General features: G+C 41.5%; 1 protein-coding gene across 6 annotated transcripts in view; it reads right to left on the reverse strand.

Annotated features, from left to right (window-relative positions):
* Window positions 1-7729: 7729 nt before the first annotated feature.
* Window positions 7730-19823, reverse strand: part of SPAG9 (sperm associated antigen 9) — a 63501-nt gene continuing 51407 nt past the window's right edge. For 3 of the 6 annotated variants that reach the window (XM_035558651.1, XM_035558653.2, XM_035558656.2), the window contains 7 exons: window positions 19504-19652; window positions 18178-18349; window positions 17056-17169; window positions 15298-15336; window positions 14254-14430; window positions 13314-13451; window positions 7730-11372 (listed from right to left, as the gene is read on the reverse strand). In XM_035558651.1, coding sequence (XP_035414544.1) covers window positions 11257-11372; window positions 13314-13451; window positions 14254-14430; window positions 15298-15336; window positions 17056-17169; window positions 18178-18349; window positions 19504-19652 — 905 coding nt within the window. In that variant the 3' untranslated portion in view covers window positions 7730-11256. The remainder of the gene's footprint in view (window positions 11373-13313; window positions 13452-14253; window positions 14431-15297; window positions 15337-17055; window positions 17170-18177; window positions 18350-19503; window positions 19653-19823) is intronic. The other 3 variants (XM_035558652.2, XM_035558654.2, XM_035558657.2) reach the window with 1 other exon arrangement.

The raw sequence follows: 19823 nt of genomic DNA on the forward strand, positions 1-19823 counted from the left end.
GTTTTGAGTCAGAAGAACTTTTAAGTCACAATTTTATTTTCTCTCCCTATTTTTGGCTTCAGATTCTTGGATGTCTCCTGCCTACTCCCAAAATGCGTGACAAGGAGTAGGTCTGAGATAGTAACAATATTAAAATGAGTCCAAGTGCAGCATGAGCTGAAAGTTAGCACAAATGCAGAATAAAAGCTCTCAGCAAAAATAACAGCTGAGGAGCAGCCTCAGGAGACCAGGACGCAAGGGAAGGTGGCAGGGAGCCTCGAGGACACGGTAATGTGTATGACGTGCTCTGCTCAGCCCTGCTCAGGCTCAACAACCAAGGAGGCGAAATCCAGAGAGGGATAGAAATGACCAGCAAACACAAGAAACGAGAAGAGAAAGTGAAACAAGCAGGGTCTGCAGATGACCAAGGTAGGTGTGGTAACAGTCTCTAGGAGTTACTGTAAACAAGTAGGGAATAGGACTGTTTTCTGAACACATTATCTATGAAATGGGTAAGAGTGTCCTGCCTTGCTTTGTGCGACCTGAGAAGGCCCAGCTGAAGTGGTGCCCTGCCTGCCAAGCTGCAGCTCACTCCTAATTCCATGGTGAAAAAGCTTCTCAGCTGCTAACATAACCCTCCAGAGCCTGTGTAGGTCCCTCTTCCAGCTCAAATCTCCTGCAGCAAGAACACAGACACCTTTCAGCCAGCTACCGCCGCATATAATGCCTTCTGGCATCACGGTGAACTGGCCCAATAAAGCCCAGAGGCGGCACCTGAGGAAAGAAAACCAGACCTGATTTCTGGGAAACGCAACTAGAGTAAGAAAGGAACCAACAAACTGTGAAATGCTCGTTTGCCTTGTGCTGATCCTTACCAGAAGTAGGCCTGGGGAGAAGGTGAATCATTTGTGACTTCCAAAATGAAGCGATCTGTGTTAACAACCGCAGTTATTTATTGACTTCTTTGGGGCATGAAGCCTTGTCTATACAAAACACACATTTGTTCTCAGGGATCAGAGTAAAGGCACAGTTCTTGAGCCAGATGTGTGAGAACGGAGCGTTGTAACTGAGATTAACCACAGGATTTGTGGGACAGCACGGGCCTGGGGGAGCAGGGAGAAGAGGGCAAACCAAGGTTAAAACCAAGTGGCTCGGTGCCTGCAGGGGTGCCTGCCCTGGGCAGTGCCCATCACACCTGTGCATGGCAAGGAAGAAGCAGGCCAACATTCATCTTCTGGGAAATGAGAGTACACGGGCTTAGGGATAAGTCATTTCATCAAGCCACATACAGGAGGAGGAAGAAAGAAATCAGATGTTTCCCCCCATTTGCCAAAGCTCCTGAAGCTTCATTCGTTGTTGCTGCACTTGTTGTTCGTCTGTGGTAATAAAACACGGCCTCAGACAAGTGCCAGGGGCCCTCAACAAACAACTCAAGGTTACTGTGGGGGCAAATCCTACTTCTCTTTTTCCTTCTTGTTCCCTTGATTCAAGGCTTGCAGCTTTCCTAATCCCCAGGGAGTGGAGTGACTTTACGTGCATGCTCTGGAGCTTGCAGGCTCGAAGCTGTCAAGCCCAGGAGTCATTTTTGGCAGGAGTCTCCCTGATGCTCTGAGCACTGGTTGTGGGTATTTTATTCTGTTTTGACTGCTGGAGGCTTACGCAGTTTCCAGCAAGCGTGTAGACCCCAGGGAAAGTTTACAGACAGCTCAACAAGCCGTACAACATTGCTTTGCTTAATTACTATTTATGGATGCTTAAGCATCACCCGGCAGCATCCTAAACGTCCCCAGACCATGGTTTCAAAGCCACCCTTCTAGCTGACACGTTGACTGAAGCCTGCCCTGAGAGGCACAATGCATAGCGTGGTCCAGGTGCCCGTCCTCGTGCCATCAGCGCAGCTCTCAGCATTTTGCTCACTTCTGGTGCTCATCCCAGCCCCAAGTGGACCAGGACAGTCCCTGCACAGCTGCTACCAAGAGAAAAGGTTTAGCAATCCCCAAGTGAGTACATTTGATAGAAACATTTCATTACTACTGCAAACACTTCCTAAAGCATCCCAGAAAGCACAGCGCTGTTGGGCAAATAAAGTCTCTAAATAACTCCAAGCTATTAAAAGCCAGTGGGTTCTTGCACCCTCCACAGCCATAAAACCTGCAGAAATAGCGTCTCTGGATGCTGGCGCTATTTAAAGGAAGAGCACAATGCACGTCTTGTTTGTGCCATCGCTGTGTCACCATATGGTGACGTGGTGCTGGCCAAGTCCCTCAATAAGCACGTGTGCATGGCCGTGCCCCACGCTCTGCTCACCTCCAGCTTTCCCCTCTGAGCATCACCAGGCTTCCTGCAGGCACTGCCAGCACAGGGCCGGGGCAGCGTGCCTGCAGGCAGGGCGAGGAGTGCTTCGGAGCCAATATTTGTGTTAAGGGACGATCAATGCTCAGGCTTATTCCAATCACATAGTATTTTGTTGTTGTTGCTTATATTTTTAAACAGAAGCTGTAAAATCCAGGAAATGTGGATTTATGACCTATAAACGACTTAGAGCTACAACTTACTGGCTTATGTAACTTTATTTACTCCGATGGGGCTCCCACCCCAGGTACCCACTAAGCTCATTCTGTGGCATTTCTTTCTTCGGGCTCTGCTAAAAGCACAATGATGGGGGCTGACGGAGGTTTCAGAAATGGGGGCTTACAGAGAGGTGGGCAGCTACTGTGAGCAGACAGCGCCGGCGTTCAGCGTGGCTGCAGCACACGAAAAACAAACACGTCAACCTCTGGCCCTGGTGTTTGCTTTGGATGCAAAGTGCTTGCTGTGAGGAATGACAAGAGAGATTTCTTTCTATTTCTATCAAAATCTTTGAAGGGGTAATTTCCCCATGGGGTTGCTGCAGGAGGAGCTGGTCCCAGGGAGGAGGTAACCCAGGGCACTGCAGCTGCTCTGCTGGGGGACCAGGCTGCTCTGCTGGCCGCACCAGGCTTTGCAGCATCATGGAGTTTGGGGTTTTGTTTGTTTTAAAGGAGAAGTGATGAGAGCTGCCCCAGATCAGCAGAGGTGGGGCATGAGATTCGCTTAAAAAGTGTCATTTGTACAAACATGAGAGGAAACTGCAGCAGCCAGGTTGATTAACAAAGACTTCTGTGCCTCTTGCCCAAACACCAGCCTTCCCTGGAGGAAGGCATGTGGCACCCTTGGGCCAGTATTTGTGGAGCAGCTGGAGGACGAGAAGAACAGCACCAAAAAGGCTCCAAATCATGCCTTGCTTGAGCTGCAGCTCCTGTGCACCACAGTCAGTTATGGAGATGATCAGGGCCAGAATATGGCACTGAATTGCCACTCACAGGCAGCATGAGCCCAGGTGGTGCCACTCACCTTCCTCCATGAGCTGCAGCCCCTCCTGGGGACCTACACCCTTTCTGGAACAGGAGCCAGTTGCAGCCTGCAGCACGACCACCTCTCTGTTCACAGCTCACTTGCAGCGATTCAGCCGCAGCTTTGGCCCAAAGTTGACATTTGGGGCTTTAGCGCAGGTCGAGGTTGCTATGGTGAAATGACCTTCCCAGCACCCTGAAAAGTTCAGAGATTTGGCTGAGAAACAACTCTTAAAAATGCTTGCAAAAGCCAGACAACCACTTTGCTATTTCAAGCTGACGACAGGTCGTTTTGGCAGCATGTTGGTACCCAAACGGCAAAGCTGTTTCCTTGCCCCTCTTTGCAAGCCTAAAATCTTTACTTTCTCAATAGCAGTAGTACCAGTGGGGAGCATGGGGTGCAGGTTTGCTGGTCAGGCACTGCCAGGGACGTTGCTGGTGCCACCTCCCCTCATTTAGACCTTCCCTTCCCACATACAGAAAACTACAGCCCCACAGGAGGTCCAGGACAAGCACCTCGGGCCTGATGCTCAGCACTGGCAGCTCCCCTGCGGCCCAAGGCCGGGCTGCAGCACCTTCCCTCCCCAGGAGGAACGCAGTACAGCCACATCCCAAAACACAGGAGAGCACTTTTGGTAGGGAGCACCCACACAGTGCTTATTTACAAGCTGAGTCAACCCGACTCTAATGGTTTTGTGGATGCCACCCAACTCACCTCTCTCTTATCCCAGGGATTTTCATTATCTTTTGGGCAATTTTGACAAGAATTCAATTTTCCCTGCCCACGCACGCATCCTGCTGTTCTCTCATTGAGCACATCAATTAGCAGCCAAAAATCTCCTCAGCGCCGTGTCTCTCTGGCATTCAGCCGTAAACACCCTTTCCCACACAATTACCCACCCAAAGCGGTGCCAGCCTTCCCTGGGCACAGCCCTGAGGCCTACGGCCCGGTGAACCTGGGGTCTCTGCTGCCCCAGGGGCTCCAGGATTCAATACAGTCCATGAAGAGGCAGAGCCAGGTCCTCCCGTGGTTCTCCTCCCATGGTTCTAGGCTTTGAGGAGGCTGGCTGGGCCTTCTCACCTGACCCCAGGTCTTGTCACCCCCCGAGGTCTCTCTGCCATCCCAGGGAGAAAAACCAGGGCCTGAAGCGAGCAGGGACAGCACCACACGAAGCCCCTGCCTCCACACAGCCCCCAGGGCTCTGGGAGAGGACAGAAGTTAAAGGGCCGTCTCACTCAGTATTTACTGCAGGCAGAGGAACACCCAGAGGCTTCCCAGCTGCTTTTGCACACCAATGAGCTCTCCGATTTCCTGCTTTTTATTCCTGCTGGGCTACAGACAGCTATACCATTTTCCACAGATCCAGCCCATTCCAGCAGGCAGAGGCTGTTTTCAAGGCCTGAAGGGCAGCAGGCTACAGCATAGCCAACACACCTGGCCCCACTTGCTCTCCTCCAGGCATTTGCCACCCTGATACAGGACATGGGGGCTTTTGGTCTGCCCCAGTGCATCACTTTTTTTTTTTTTCCTTAACTTTAAAGTAAAGGTAGGCTGATCCTTGCTTTGAAGGGAGTCACCCCCAGGAGCCATGTCTGCAAGCCAGGCCACGGGGTACCACAATGATTACAACTTGGTGCTCTCAAAACCCACACAGGGCCACCACACCAGCCCCCCAAGGAGGGCCACAGGTCACACACACTGCGCTTGTCCCCATGCACCCATTGCTCCCAGCTGCAGCCTGGGTGAAGAGACCACCAGTCACCACAGCACTGGTCCAGATGCAGGCACCCGGTGGTGGCAGCCCCATCCCCACCAGCACAGAGGGAGGGAGGTTAAAACCCCGACCCCAGCTCTGGTGGCCCCGTGGCCTCTCAGACACAGCACTCCCAGTGCCGGCCCCTCTGCACCAAGGTGGAAGTGAAAAGCAGATGTGGAATCCAGGACAGTTTCCAACTTTTTTTTTTCTCCTCGTTTAAGCTCCAGCCCCAAGCTATTAACAAAGCAGGAGCCGCTGGGCACAAACATCTCATGCAGAGAGGGCAGCAGCAGGGGAAGGCAGCAGTCCTTCCCTCGGCCACAGAAGCCACCTGCAAGCCCAAAAGCCTTGGGGCTGTGGGGTGGAGGAGGGCTGAGGTGCTTCTGTTCTTGAAGAGAGGCAAGAGGAGCACCTCCTAATTAAGCCCTGCTCATGCTCCCATGATATTTAAAATAGGAGAAGCATTTTTTTTCCATGCCCCAGCTGCAAGGGGCTGAAGAGGCCCCAGCTCAGGGGCTCCACCACACCGCAGAGCAGCCACACCCGAGGCAGAGAAATCCTCACAACACAACTTAAACCACAACCAAGGGGAAGGCAAGGGCAAGCAATTTTCTGAACCCTTTGATGATCAAACGCCCAAATTCTCCTTTTCTTTTGTTCGACCGCTGACACAAGATCTCCACCTTGAAGAGCTGCTAGAGGAAACCCAAAACTTGCATGTTGGCAGACAGGCAGGGAGAAGAGCCGTACCCCAGCACAACGACTTCTCCTCCAGGTCTGCATGGAGCCTATGAATTCTTAGAGCACCACCTTGTGTTTAAACACTACACAGGCAGTTCTGAGGGTTCTCATCCCACTTAGTCACAAGCAGCTAATAAACAATCCACATCACACCACCCTGCAAGAGGGTTTCGAAAAGCAGGGAAACAACTCTTCTCAGAATTAGGTTTGTCACTTCAATGTCTTTTAAAGAAGTTAATTGTAACCGGGCAAGATGGCCACAAGTCCTGAATCTGGAGTACGGCCCAAGGCCAAAAAGCCCTCTTCATTCTTCTGCAGAAGATTTGAAGAGGCACTTCTGCCTCAAGAGATGATTATAAAGCTAAATAACATTCACAGACTGTATTGCTCAAACGGCTTTCAAACACATTACACGATGGTGAAAGGGAAGTGATGGCAAAAAGAATGCCTCATTTTGGTTTAACATCCCATTGTAGAAAAAAAAAAAAAAAAGGAAATTCACTCTCAGTAAGCCTGAGGTTTAATTTCCAGCAAACGAGCACTTTCCAATAAAAAAGCATTCAGGCAAACATTTTCACTTCTTTTGATTATTAACATTTTACATACTATGATTTGAGGTAGGCTGCTTCTTTTTATAGGAGACAGACCACTGAGATTTTTAAAAACCTGCTACAGAAGCTGTGTTTTTCCTGTTATTGTCATGTTCACTGGTGAATGGCTTGAGCATTTACCACAGCTTAAAACTTCAGTTTCCAAATATCATTTGATAGAATTGTAAACTACGGTGCTATAAGCACTTTTTAAATAAAAAAATCTAAAGAATCAAACTACTTATCCACATGCACAACAGGGCTAGGAGAAGAAAGCTTAAACATTTCCCGAGTAAAGATTTTTTTGATGCTTGTTCATATTTAATACACACTCTTATCAGCACAGTGCACTGACATGCATGTGAACAGATACATCCTGAGAATAAACACTGAAGGATATGTCAGTACATCTGTTCTGGAAAGGCAACAAGGCAGAGATCTTGCAAGAAAATTCCAGTAAATGATCAAAAATAATCTCCGTATATGTTAATACAAGGTATTTGCATCCTAGAGGTAATCAAAAACAACTTTATGTAGGCTCTTCAATATTGTTTGAGAGAAGCAAGAGTACATCAGCACACACAAGCAAGGGAACAGGGTAGGCAGCAACATGCCACCAGCACACAAGGGGACAAAATGTTGTTGTTGCACAAGGAGGGCTCCATCAGAACCCATTACAACAAAGGTTAACCAAATATTTTCAGTGGCATGGCCACTTGTTACAGACTCAAGATAAAGTGCCGGGACAAACAGGGGTAGAATGTGGCAGATATCCCAGGAAACAACTGAAAACCTGGTTCTAGCCAAGTGCTTTGCTTCTGCAGGAGAAATCGGTCACCCAGCCCTCACTCTTCTGCCTTGTAAATATATCATTTCCTGTGCTGTGCGGTAACTAACGAACATACTTTCGGGCTTAAATGAATGAAGCCAGTTCTTTTGTAAGGTGCTAAAAAATTTGGAAAATAAATTCCAGTGTCAGCAGCTACCTCACCTGAGCTGCAAGTTCAGTGGTTATCCATCCTCTAGTCTTAATCTATGAATCAGCAGGTTTGAAGGCTATATAGGAGATGAAGACAGCATTTAGGATCCAGTCAGTGTATGCAGTTTTTCTTTAGAGTTTTTTGCTTAGAGCCAGTGTGAGATACCAGGATTACAGCAGTTGTGGGATGACTCAAATAGATTACCTGTATTTATGATGGCAATATTTACCTGCAAGTATAAAATTATTATGCCTTCTGGTATCAAAAGCTTTTGAACTTAACACAAGACCACAAAGAAAACACCAATCAGATGCATGTTTCATATACATATTTATATATATTTCATGTACAAAGTTACATTCTGAACCCCATGGATTCAATAATAGAAATAAATACTGAAATAACTACACTGCTATATGAGCTTTTCTGCTCACAGAAGCCTCAAGTTTTAACAGACAGCAAGTTTAACGCTGTAGTATCCATCTTGGATTACAGAGGCAAGTAAAATTCAGCGTAAAGTGTCCAACAGACAAAACTTTCAAAAATTACAGACCATAAAATGTTTAAAATATGTTTAAAAGATTGAGAAATGTGCATCAACAAAATTAATAAAGGAAACTTAATCTTGTTAGAGGGCGGGAGAGACATTTAGTGTATAGAAAAATGCTTTGAGGTGCAACATATGTTGTTACAATATGGCATAACCCTGTTAGAAAAAAACATTTAATTTCCCTAAAGAATTGTATTTGAGTTTACCGTGTCTTGTTTTACAGAACAGGGCCTTCACAAGACCCTGTTGAGACAGGGTCACTTACAAGAGTGCTAAGTCAGGTTTAATCCTTTGGTAACTTTTATAATACTCACATGGAAATAAATATTCAGTTACACAGCATTTTAAAAGACACACGTTCTTTAGAACAGTTAGTATAATAAAACAGATTTAACGTTTGTTACTAAGGCAGCCTATGATAAAGTGTCTACGCTCTGCCAGCTCTATCTGATCCAACGCAGGAAGACCTTTACAAGAAATGGACAATGCAGCAGCTTATACAATGCATTTCACCTTTACCATGCAAACACCCTTACCCAGGCAAGTAATGTGCTGCATATTTTGTGCTCGAAATGTTTCCAAACTATTAACAAGCTGTAGCTATCAAAAGATTAGCTCCTATTTATATGATGCTTTAATCATATATGAGTGTATGCATAAACATTCTGGAGACTGATTTTTAGGGGTGTATTGTCATCTCAATGCCTGGGGCTTTCCTTGTTTTACTCACCATTCAAAGTGACCTTAAGTCAGGAGCATATAAATCCCAGTGCACTGTGATGAGAATAAGGATCCATTTAATCTACTGTACCTTAGGACAGGGGATAGTTTTTAGATGAGAAATACAGAGAAGTGCACATGCCTTTTATCTACACCCACAGTGGTACATAGTTAATCTATTATTTTCTTTAAAAACCTGTCTACTTTTGGACAGAAACAGCCGTTGCTGAAAAATCTGCTGAAGTTGGTCCACTGAGGTGACTAAAATGGCACGGTGGACCAGATACATTTGGCAAAAGACCAGGTACACACTTGCCAGATTTTACTGCTCTATTTGACAGCAGTAAAGCCATTCAAAGAAAACTGACCATTAATAATTACAAATAAAATGCTATACAAGAACCAAGGAATGGAATTGTGCGTTTGGTTGTTTTTTTGAGAACACAAGAATGTGACAATTAACCAGTGAGTAAAAGCTTTGGAGACTGTGCTTTCTGAAGAAAAATGAATTTAAGATGGAAGGAGAAGCAATGAAACTGCACCACTCACAGTGAAGATTCTGCACAACTGTAAAAGTTTAGACAGCATTTTTCTTAGACGTCCAATTTCATAAGTTAATTCAGATGTGCTTCAAGTTCAGCATACATTTTTCTACAGGAGATTTAAATAGGTCTCTATAAGAGCATTAAGTCAGTTTAGCTTCTGTATTTGTATAATTTTTAAGAGCTCCCAGACTTTATAATTACGCCAAAGTAGTTTGAGTGACATTAAAGATGAATTTGGAAAGCAAATTATGAACAACAAGCTCTCATCACTTTTGGCATTCTGAAGAGAAAAATACTACCAAGATATTAGACTTCTTTAATAAGGATTTTTTTACTACATAGTTCATGTCCTAAATACATATTTACGAGAGGAACAGCTGTGTACAAAATATGTTGCTTAAAAAGTATTTATACATATAAATCTAACCAATAGACCTGAATGGAGTTTTTCTGGTTTATCAGCTATGATATGCATTTGAAAAAGCTGCCTAAATATATATTTACACAATAGACCTCAGCTAAATGTGTTCATTTAAAAAATTAAGAAAATATATAAACACATGTTTGCCTGATAGACCAGAACTGCTCCTATTGCATAAAAATGTTTAGGCAGTTTTAAAAAAGTGTTTCTACATTTACTCCTCTGAAACTGTTCAGTTCTCTCACATATCAATTTACTAATTCTTCTGCTAATCTGAACAGAACAGTCCCAGCTTTTGGGGGGTAAATGCTGGATATTTATTAAAACCCCTCAAACCTGTATTTTCTAGCAAATAAATGAAAGAGCAAATCTAGGTTTTAAAATAGTCTGAAGAACAGAAGTCATGAAGTGTTTAACTTAAGTTTGATACTAATGTAGGAAATTCAATGTAAAAGGAAGACAGTCTTCAACTCACACTTATGGTTAAAAAAATAGACAGTGAGTAGACAGAATGTCAGCCTGATATTAGAGTCTCCTGACTTTCAACAATTTCTCAATCCTGCTAACATGGTTAAACTTCTTTTGGGTGGGACTAAATGGGGGTATGCGGCTACAAAAAATATACTTTGTACCCTATTATCTGGCACTAAAGTTCCTTTACAATCTCAGTTGGGCAGAATGCATTTTTCCTGTACACTCTCAGTCTTTTCTCATGCTCTACTTGAGGTCTTTAACCTTCACACATGTAGTGCCTCATGAGTTTGACCAGCTAGGCAGAGAAGATCATTCTAGTGCTTAGGACATAAGGAGTTAAGACAAGAAAAAAAATGTATCCCCTGGTTCAAGAATTCTGCAATTGTTTTCAAATTTAAATCATCCTAAGGATACCCTTTGGAAACAGTCATTCACATGTATCCATGTCAGGGAAATGGGAAAACGCTATGCTCAAAATTGCTGATCGAGGGCAGCAGTTCTCAAACTTTAAGGTTCAACAGTGAAAACATGTTGTTTTATTTAAATATTGTCATAATTTCTATACAATCCCTCCCCCCCCCAATTTTTGATGCAAGTAACAAATTAATCTGTTTACACTACATAAGCAAGACTTTCCAAGTTTGAAAACAAAAGCTGAAACAGTTTGCTTTAGCCCTCACTGAATATTTGGATGAACCTTGATAATCCATCTGATTAATTTTTTTTTAATACTCTGGGAATAACTTTGCTGTTTTACTTAATGCATTATACAGTGAAATGAAGCTGTTGAAATAAAGCCAAACTCAAGTGAGACTACCAAAGAAGTGAACTATATTAGATTGTTGTGGTACAGTAAAACTAATGTCTCGATTGCTTACTATGGTGTGCACACCGGTTTTGAGAAAGTTCTGATTTCATTATACTGTTCCATGTAACAATGTTGCAGTAAAACAGCACAAGGTAATTCCTGTATAGTTAAAGGTATGATAGATTTGCAATATAAAGTTAAACAGCAAAGAAATGCTTCAACATCATGTAGTGAAACATGTTTCACAAAAAAAAAACATGCAGAAGCTTTTTTTTTTTTTCCTTTTTAGTTTTTAAGGTCTCCAGCTGCATCCTACAGGCTCACTCACTGCCATACATTACTTGCCACACTATCAAGTGACTCCTCTCAGCTTTGGCTACAGAAGGTTCTAGTTGTAGAGCTTCTCCAAGGAGTTCAGATTCTCCACCTTCATCACCTGAAAAACAGCAGCTTTGATTCAGGCAGACAAAAACATTTTAAACACCAAATGAAGCAAAATAAATGACATCTAGATTTACAGCTCACTAAAGACAGTAGTTGCCACATGCTCCTGAAAAGGAATATTCAGGATCTCAAATATGTAAGTTACAAACTGGAAGTTTGTTGCCTAATTATTTTAAGCCTAGTATTATGACAGTTGCATTCTTGAGACCTAGCCCCATCAGAAATTAACTAGAGTTTTGTGAGTATCTCAACTCTACATATTTCATTACTTCTAGCTCTTCGATGCAAAAAAGAAATGGCCCAACTTGCAAACCTGCAGCATCTTCCAGGAGGAAGTGAAGATGGTTATGCTACAAAGTGCACTAGCATAAACACACAAACCACAAAATGCTCTAGAAATATGAGCAGTAATTGAGCACAAATAAGACAATACAACATCCATGTGTTTGATAAACAGTGGTCCTTTTCTTCTTTTCCTCTTGTTCTAGTTAACCTAGCTTGTCACAACACCGCACACACTGGCACAAGGCATCCTTAAACCTACTCTCCTTTATTACCCTTCAAAAGAGAAGAGCATTTTTACAACTGCATCTAAACTTTGTGATGTGAGCCAACTTGGATCAAAGGTGACAGACTAACCACTAACAAAACCTCATGTAGACAGCAATAAACATCAGTACAGAGGCAGTCTTGTGGTACAGAAGATCAGTTTAATCACATGAAATGGGAACTTACTGACAGCTTCAGGAAGGTTTCAAGTCACAATTAGGCTGGGATTCTGGTTAGACTTGCAGCTCTAATGAATCTAAACACAGAATAGACTGAACTTGCTCTTGAGCCAGCTTGCTGCACTGGTGTGGTGAGGGCTGGGTTAATGCAGCTTATACTACACTATGCTTATGTTCAAGTCTTTGCATCATGCCACAAGGACAACAAAATGCACGTTTGGTATGTGGCTATACCAGCTTGCTTAGAACAAGTGCTGAGTTTTCAATACCTCGCTGCAACGTGGCACAGAATTACTAAGTCCTGCCTCCTAGGTAAACTATACCAGGGTTACTAGCAGGAACTTGTTTTGCACTGGGGATAACAGCATGTGGGCTTGCCCTTTTTTTGTGTGTGTTTTTTTTGTGTGTGTGTGTTTTGTTTTTTTTTTTGGGGGGGGGGGGGGTGTTGGATTTTTATTGTTGTTTTGAGTAGGTTTTTTTTTGCCCCCCCCCCCCGAAGATCACTAGAAACAGATTAAGGCAAAAAGGAGTTCAAAATCAGGAGCTGGACTTCCTTTGGGGCACTTTTTTCTCAAACTCTCCCACTGCAGATTCTAAACATTGAATTATAACACTCATTTTGTTACATTTCCCCAAAAGATTCAATTAAAAATAAAAAGGCTTGCACAAGAGATCATTTATTGGCTAGATCACGCAGAAGTGCTGTCCAAAAAAAATAAAAATCAGTGATCAAAATAAGAAGGGCGTCTAAAGATAACAGTGAACTACCCTCTCCCTCTTCCCTCAAACATGAGCAAATCTTGGTTTAAGTGTTGTTCATGTAATACTTAAATATGCAAACTGACCACAAAAGGTCATTTAACTACAGACATTTTTCAGCAGCTTGAGAAAGAAGACCTTAACTTCTCAAAATAAGACTGAATACATAAAAGGTAAGGTGGTACATGACTCCAAAGCAGAGTTTCAAAAATAAACCTTTTCAAACAGTAGTCTCTCAGAGGTCACGGTTTACTGGGAGGAGAAGAGGAAATTGAAGGTGTGTATACGAGAATAAAGAGGCTTCTATATACTTAGTAAACATGCACATACTGACTAACCACAGAAATGCACTCCACGATCACAATGGAAGTTTTTATATGGTTAATGACCTTATTTAAGACTTTCAGTATGGAATTATAACTAATTGTAAATTCAGTATTTCTTACCCATTCTGAAGTCAATATATCCCTCTCCACCACTTATCACCAACATTGATTTTAAGGAACTCTGGTTGAAGGACTCTTGGGCTGGTTTATCACCCGTTAGCTCTGTTCCACCACTACTCTGTGGGCAAACCACCTGACCTGTATAAAAACATACAGAACACATTTTTGTGCCCCATCTCACAGAATAAGACCACCTGTAATTTAGTTGTTGGCTGACATACCTAATGCCTAATAATACAGTTAAGTTTGGATTCTATTATCTCTACAACGAGCAGCAAAAAAAAAAAGCTAGCTATGCTCTGCTTTCACCTCTCTCTAAAGAGATGAGGTCAGGTCAGCTCAGTGCAAGTCAGAATTAAATGCCTCTTGACAGAATTCACAGCACAGGCATGCAGATCTAGAGAATGACACTGAAACAGACTTAAGGACTTTTTTAGACACAACTGAAATGATTCAGCACATGTCAGCCCACTAAGTAAACTTGTCATTTACTTCCAGCACACCATGTATATGAAGTTGCTGAGAGGGTAATTCCACCAGCACCACAGCTCCTAGAAAACTTAAGCTTTTTCAAACAAGGTTCTTTCTTCTGGGGTCTTCTCCCTTAGTAGTTCCTCATTCCTGCAGGATGTCAGATTCTTAAATCAGACCTTGTTTCAGCTAGCCGTTTACCACCTTCTCAATAGGCAAGTACTCAGTTTCCACAGTACCTTTCCCCAGACAAAAGCAAAAAAAGTAGTCTTTTTTTTTGGCCAATGCCTTTTTTGCCCCACTAAACAGTACTGCAGTTATGAATCAGAAAAGTCTTACAAAAAGTAAGAAATGTGTTTCCAAAGACGATTTCATACACTTGCTATCTTTGCCTAAAACTCTAGGCTTAAGAAACAAAGGAGGGAAAAAAAAAACAACTTAATTTGAGGAATGACAATAAAAAGCTCACCAGGTACTGCAACAAAGAATTTAACAGCATCACGGTGCCCATGGAAGCAAAGCTGTGCATGTGCCATTGAACAATATGGTATGAAGGTTCCTGGAGTCACTTTGTCACTATTCTCATCTCCATATACACGTATTACGCTCCCTGGACGGTTTCCGGAACCTGCTGCTGCTTTATTAGCTGTAAAAGAAGAAAAGAACTGTTTTCTACTTGAAAGAACAAATTACAGAAATGGTTATTTGTTAAGAAACCTTATGGTACCATCTAAAAGCTAAAGCCAACTTAGATAAAAATGAAACAGGAGGGCAGCAATGCCAATTCAAGACAGAGCTGGAAAGAAAAAAGATTGCATGCTTCGTTATTTTAAGTACATCAGAAAATGGAGCAGGATTCTTATTAGTCTAGCATAAACACCAAATTTTAATATCCTACTTTTGGAAAACAAATAATTTGTGAAAGTTTTATATCTTTCATAGGAAATAAGTACCTCTAATGTATTTCAGTAAGAGCAAATTCAATGTATGTAACATAACTAAAGACACGTTCATTCCAACTAATCATAGGGTATCCCCTTGCAAGTGAAAAAAAATCTCTAAAAATAGCCACCTGTGGGCATAAAGAAGCTACCGTATTATAATTCTGTCTAATTTTTACTGAGAAGTTTTAAAATGCATTAAAACAGAAGTACTCATGCTAGACATACAAGCCATCTCCATTCCAAAGACTATCAAAGAAGTGAAAGAAACAGTGATTTGTAACAAGACAGTAAACGATGTGGATTAATGACAAAGTTATAAGATATGGTATCACATTGGCTGGAAGAAAAACAAAGTCTGTATGAAAGTTCAGCTGCAACACAGGATGATATACTAAACTGCTGAGCAGATTGGTGGCCATTTAGCAAACATAAAACTGCTGCAATGCAGTAACTGCAAGTGGAAAAACATTGAGGAACATACAAAGGGTAAATCTATAGGGAGTGGAAAACAGCCTCAAAGTGGCTATTAGAAGCCTGAAAATAGATTTTTGTTCAGGATCTGCACTTACCCCTCAGCCCCAGTAAACGTCCCTGGTGGAGGATTACAGCTAAAGTGAGAAAGGAGGAAAGGGGAAATGGATAGGTACGACAGTAGAGGAGAAGGATTAATGAGAACCCACCACTCTTGTATTTTGGTTTTGATAAGATAGAGCTTAAAATTTTAGCTCCTAAAACAGTAAATATTTAATTACAGAAGATTCAATATAAAGTCAAAGAACAGCATCTTGTTATTAAAGTTTCAGTACAAAATGGACAACAAAAGCACTGTCACCTTCATGTGCTTTATTGCTATAGAGTTTATCATTGATTAGCAATGTTTCCCCTTTCTCTCTTTCCTTGGCAGGAAACTACCAAAGTAATATATAACTACTCTTGTTTTCAAGTGCCCTTTTGAAACAGTATCTGCAGATCTGGAAGGCGCCCTGCTAATGAGACCTAGGGAACTGAGATATGCAATTGATTATGCACGGATGTGACCGCTGTTGAAACCCTGAATATTTATAACAAGGGTTCTCAAACCCACAATCAAGCTATCCACAAATGGTCGTTCCAATTCACAAGCAACTAACAACACTGAAATTAAACCAAGTAACTTTGATAGGGATTTTTTTTCCATGTTCACTACTGTTTTAAAACACACTCCTCTGGAAACATTAAAGTATGCTTGATGCAAATTAAGAGCTATAATTTTTGAAAGCATGACTTAAACTATTTCAAATTCCTTGATAGGAAACCTGTCCTTTCCTAGTAGACTCATGCAATGCAAAAAAAAGACATTTATTGAATGGATGGACAATGTAATGGAACAGTATGAAAAACGCATGTATGTGCTGTTCAACAAAGCAGATACAACATGAAGACCTTTTGCTATTAAGTTACCCTAAAATCTACCCATCAGATTCAACTAGTTTTGATACAAACACAGTACAATTAAGACTTCGGGTGCTACTTTTTATTTTCTGAAACTTCTGTCCATGTGTTTTATTAGTCTTAGACACAAGTATTGTTTTGTCGTTGTTTGCTTCAAGCAACCAATTTACAGAGAAATTCTTCCAAAGCTTAACCTGTAAGATTCATTTTGCCCTTGAACTCGACCATCATCTTCTCTTATGGTTCAACTGCTCACATCAGAATACTTGCCCCCATTCCCAAGTAGTTTCAGCCTACAACAAGAGTTCAGGGTCTGTTTTTAAGCAGATAGATGGATCTACAGTATTGGAATTTTACCTAGAAGTTGGTGTTCTATTTAACGAACGTGTTTAGAACTCCCAGAGCTTTGAACATGTCCTTAGAAGCAGCTGGTACTAGTGCTGTTCCAGTCCTTTATACAAACTTTGTGAAGAATTCTCAAAAACTATAGCTGAATTGTACTACAACAATACCAACTTGCTCAAATCAAATGGAAAACCTACTCTGGTGATCATATGGCAATCATAACATTAATTACAACACCACAGCTATCTCTTACAAGCAATCAACTCCTACAAACACGGCTAGTACTAAGGCTTCAAGGTGCCTCTTGCATTCAAGCCAGTCCACTTAAATTGAAGCGCAAGCAATTTTGGAGATGGGATTTTTTGCTCAGAATTGTAACCATGGACACAGATTAGGTGCTAAACATTGTGCAGGTCCAATCTGCTACAAACCTGAAAGATTCAGACCTGGCAGTAAAATTTTCTATCCATTATCAAGCATCTGAATAACCTTAATATTATTTTTGCAACTACAGCATATTGCACAGTGCTATTCATTTATATTTTACTTACTTTCTGTTAATGGAATGGAGATGATGACACCATTTCCTGTTCCTACCCATAAACGATTACAAGACACCATAAGAGCTGTGATTCTCACAAATGAGAATCCCAGTTTACCAGTACCTAAAAACAAAAGATGCTTTTCATCAAAAATTGTGAGCAAGAATAATTTTACTTCCATAACAGAATCTTAACTTCAACTCCCAACTCATGTTGACAAGTAATTCCCTCCCACTTCAAACAAATAAGGCAGAGGAGCACGTCCAAGTTGTAAAGGTAAAATAAAAAAAGTTACAGCATTTCTGTGAATTAAGTCATGAATCTATACAGAAAGAAATTAACGTGAACTGTGAGAAAGCACAAAAGATACAACAGCTACACAATGCTGCACAGTAAGTTATTTTGGGGCTTCCAGCGCCATGGAAGCTTTTCAAACAAAAGATGGTGAGCTCACCAGCGTGAAATAGTTTCTCACCCATAAAAATAAATGGTACTGTTTCTTCAAGAAGTGAAGAAGTTTCAAAGACTATCATTAATGCTATGAGGGGAGCAGAAGAAAGCTGTCAAGCTAAAAGGAATGTATGCTACACTAGCCCCGCTTACACTGATGGCATAATAGTTAATTGTGAAGGATTTCCAATGGTCCAATTACCTATATTTGTTACGTAGGTAGTCAAATTGCTCTTATATAAACATAGTGAAAAATCAGAAACCTTATTAGCTTTCACAGCAGTAGGAATTTGCTATTTTGCATTTGTATTGGAAAAGAAACAGCATTTTTTGCAGAAAAGTAATGGGTTCTTCCCACTCAGACTAAAAGAGGCATCATCCCAGTAATAAAGGGAAAGATTTTACTTTATCTATTGATTCTTGCCCAAGTACCATTTTTCTCAATAGTTCTGAGTTTTCAGGGACACCTTAGACATCTGGTAGAATCAGACTATACTAGAGACCTATCAGACAGACTTACACTTCTACTTCCAGAATTAAGTTTTCACATCAAACAGGGTTTGACTAGACTTCCACCCACCCATCCAGTTTGTTTGCAATGGGAATTGACTGGCTCATAACAGAATAAGAAAGCTCCAGACATAAAGAGATGTAAGAATGCTACAGTTCTTATCAACTTACCTAGCATTTTGCTTACATAAGGTTCAATGTCCACATCCTGCAGATGCTGATACGTGTGCGCATGATAGAGACGCAGAGTAGAGTCCAAGCGAATAGACACCCATACCCCATCACCCACCCATGCCAGCTGTCTCACTTGGCTTTCTCTTCTTGGGTGTGCATCAAATGACTTCTACAAAAGATTGTATTTTAAATTAGAAAATGAAATGAAGAGTACAAAAGACTTCTCTACTACTCATACACTGTCAATACCAGCAATTTTCCTAAGTCATCTACCATTCCCTGATTTGTGAGATTACTAGCAAAAACATTGCTTAGCTTAGGGACAATTACCATGTAATGCTGATAAAGTAATAATATAAAGGCTGATTCCCTGCCCTGAAGCATGATCTCAAAGCCATAATTTCCTACTACATTCTTATGTAAATAACATTCCCAGCCTACTCTGATTTCCATCTGTTTTATACAGAAGCCTTTTTGGTGTGAGGTCCTCCAGACAACGCACAAAATACATATGCCCCAAAGGTGTTTTTCTTCCTAGTTTTGTCAAGCCTTGCTCTTGCATATAAGCTCACCCCTGCAGAATACACGCTATCCACCAGCAGAACAACTCAGTTCTTTATTGCATGAATTCTTTCCATTCAGTTTTCCTACATATGCAACTTGTCACAAAGAACTTATGAATCGGGTGCTTAATGTTTTCAGAAGAGCTAAGCAGTCACCCTGAAAGTCTGGTCCATATCTCAGACCAAGAACCAGAAGCTGAAGTAAAAGCTCAACTACTAATATTGCTAAGAGCTTTCAGAAAACATAGCCAATTCCTGTACTTGCATACATAAAACACTGCAGAAAACAGCTTACACACCTTACATAAACAAAACATTCCTGAACTGGAGAGAGAGTACATTCAAGATTAACACTTACAAACCTCTAGAGAAGGTTCAAACTCTAGAGAAGGTTACAGGGGGGTGGAAAACAATGAATATGTAAGTATGCATGAATGTAAAGAATGAGCTGGGAGCTAGCCTTACAAGCCCTGCAAGGATCTACAAGACATTTTCTCGTTTCTGGCCAGGTTGAAATGGAGAACCAAACCCCAAGATAATCACTTTCCACAAATAAAAACTATCTCATCCTACCTTAAACTCTTCCAGAACAATGACAACGACTTAAGAAAATTTAAAACTACTTCCTAAAACAAAGTTGTCTGCCTATTTCTGTGCTGATGAACAAAGAATTGTTCTCCAGAGTTACTCAGGAGTTTGAGCTGTAGCACGAGATAGCTTTAAAACAAAACGTTTATTTGAAACACCATTTTAAACTTGCCTCTATTTTCATGGCCTTCGGTTGAACAACATAGATTTTGTTCCTGTAGCCACACCAGACTTTGTCATGTACCACTGTCATACATCTTATAGAATGATGCGGCCGGCCCAGGTCTAAGAGGTGATAGTTTGTCAAATCCCACTGACCATCTTTAAAAACAGAGGCAAAAAACGAAAAAAAAAAACAAAACATAGGTTCCTATAAGTTTAAAAGTAAGTTAAAAGCAAAAATATCTTAAGAGTTTCATTTCTTAAAAGCACTGTAATAATCTGGGTAAGTCAATATAAATTTACATCTAAGCACCGCATTAAAGAAAGCAG

Source organism: Cygnus atratus, chromosome 18 (assembly GCF_013377495.2).
Source record: "Cygnus atratus isolate AKBS03 ecotype Queensland, Australia chromosome 18, CAtr_DNAZoo_HiC_assembly, whole genome shotgun sequence".
In the NCBI taxonomy this organism is placed as follows: domain Eukaryota; kingdom Metazoa; phylum Chordata; class Aves; order Anseriformes; family Anatidae; genus Cygnus; species Cygnus atratus.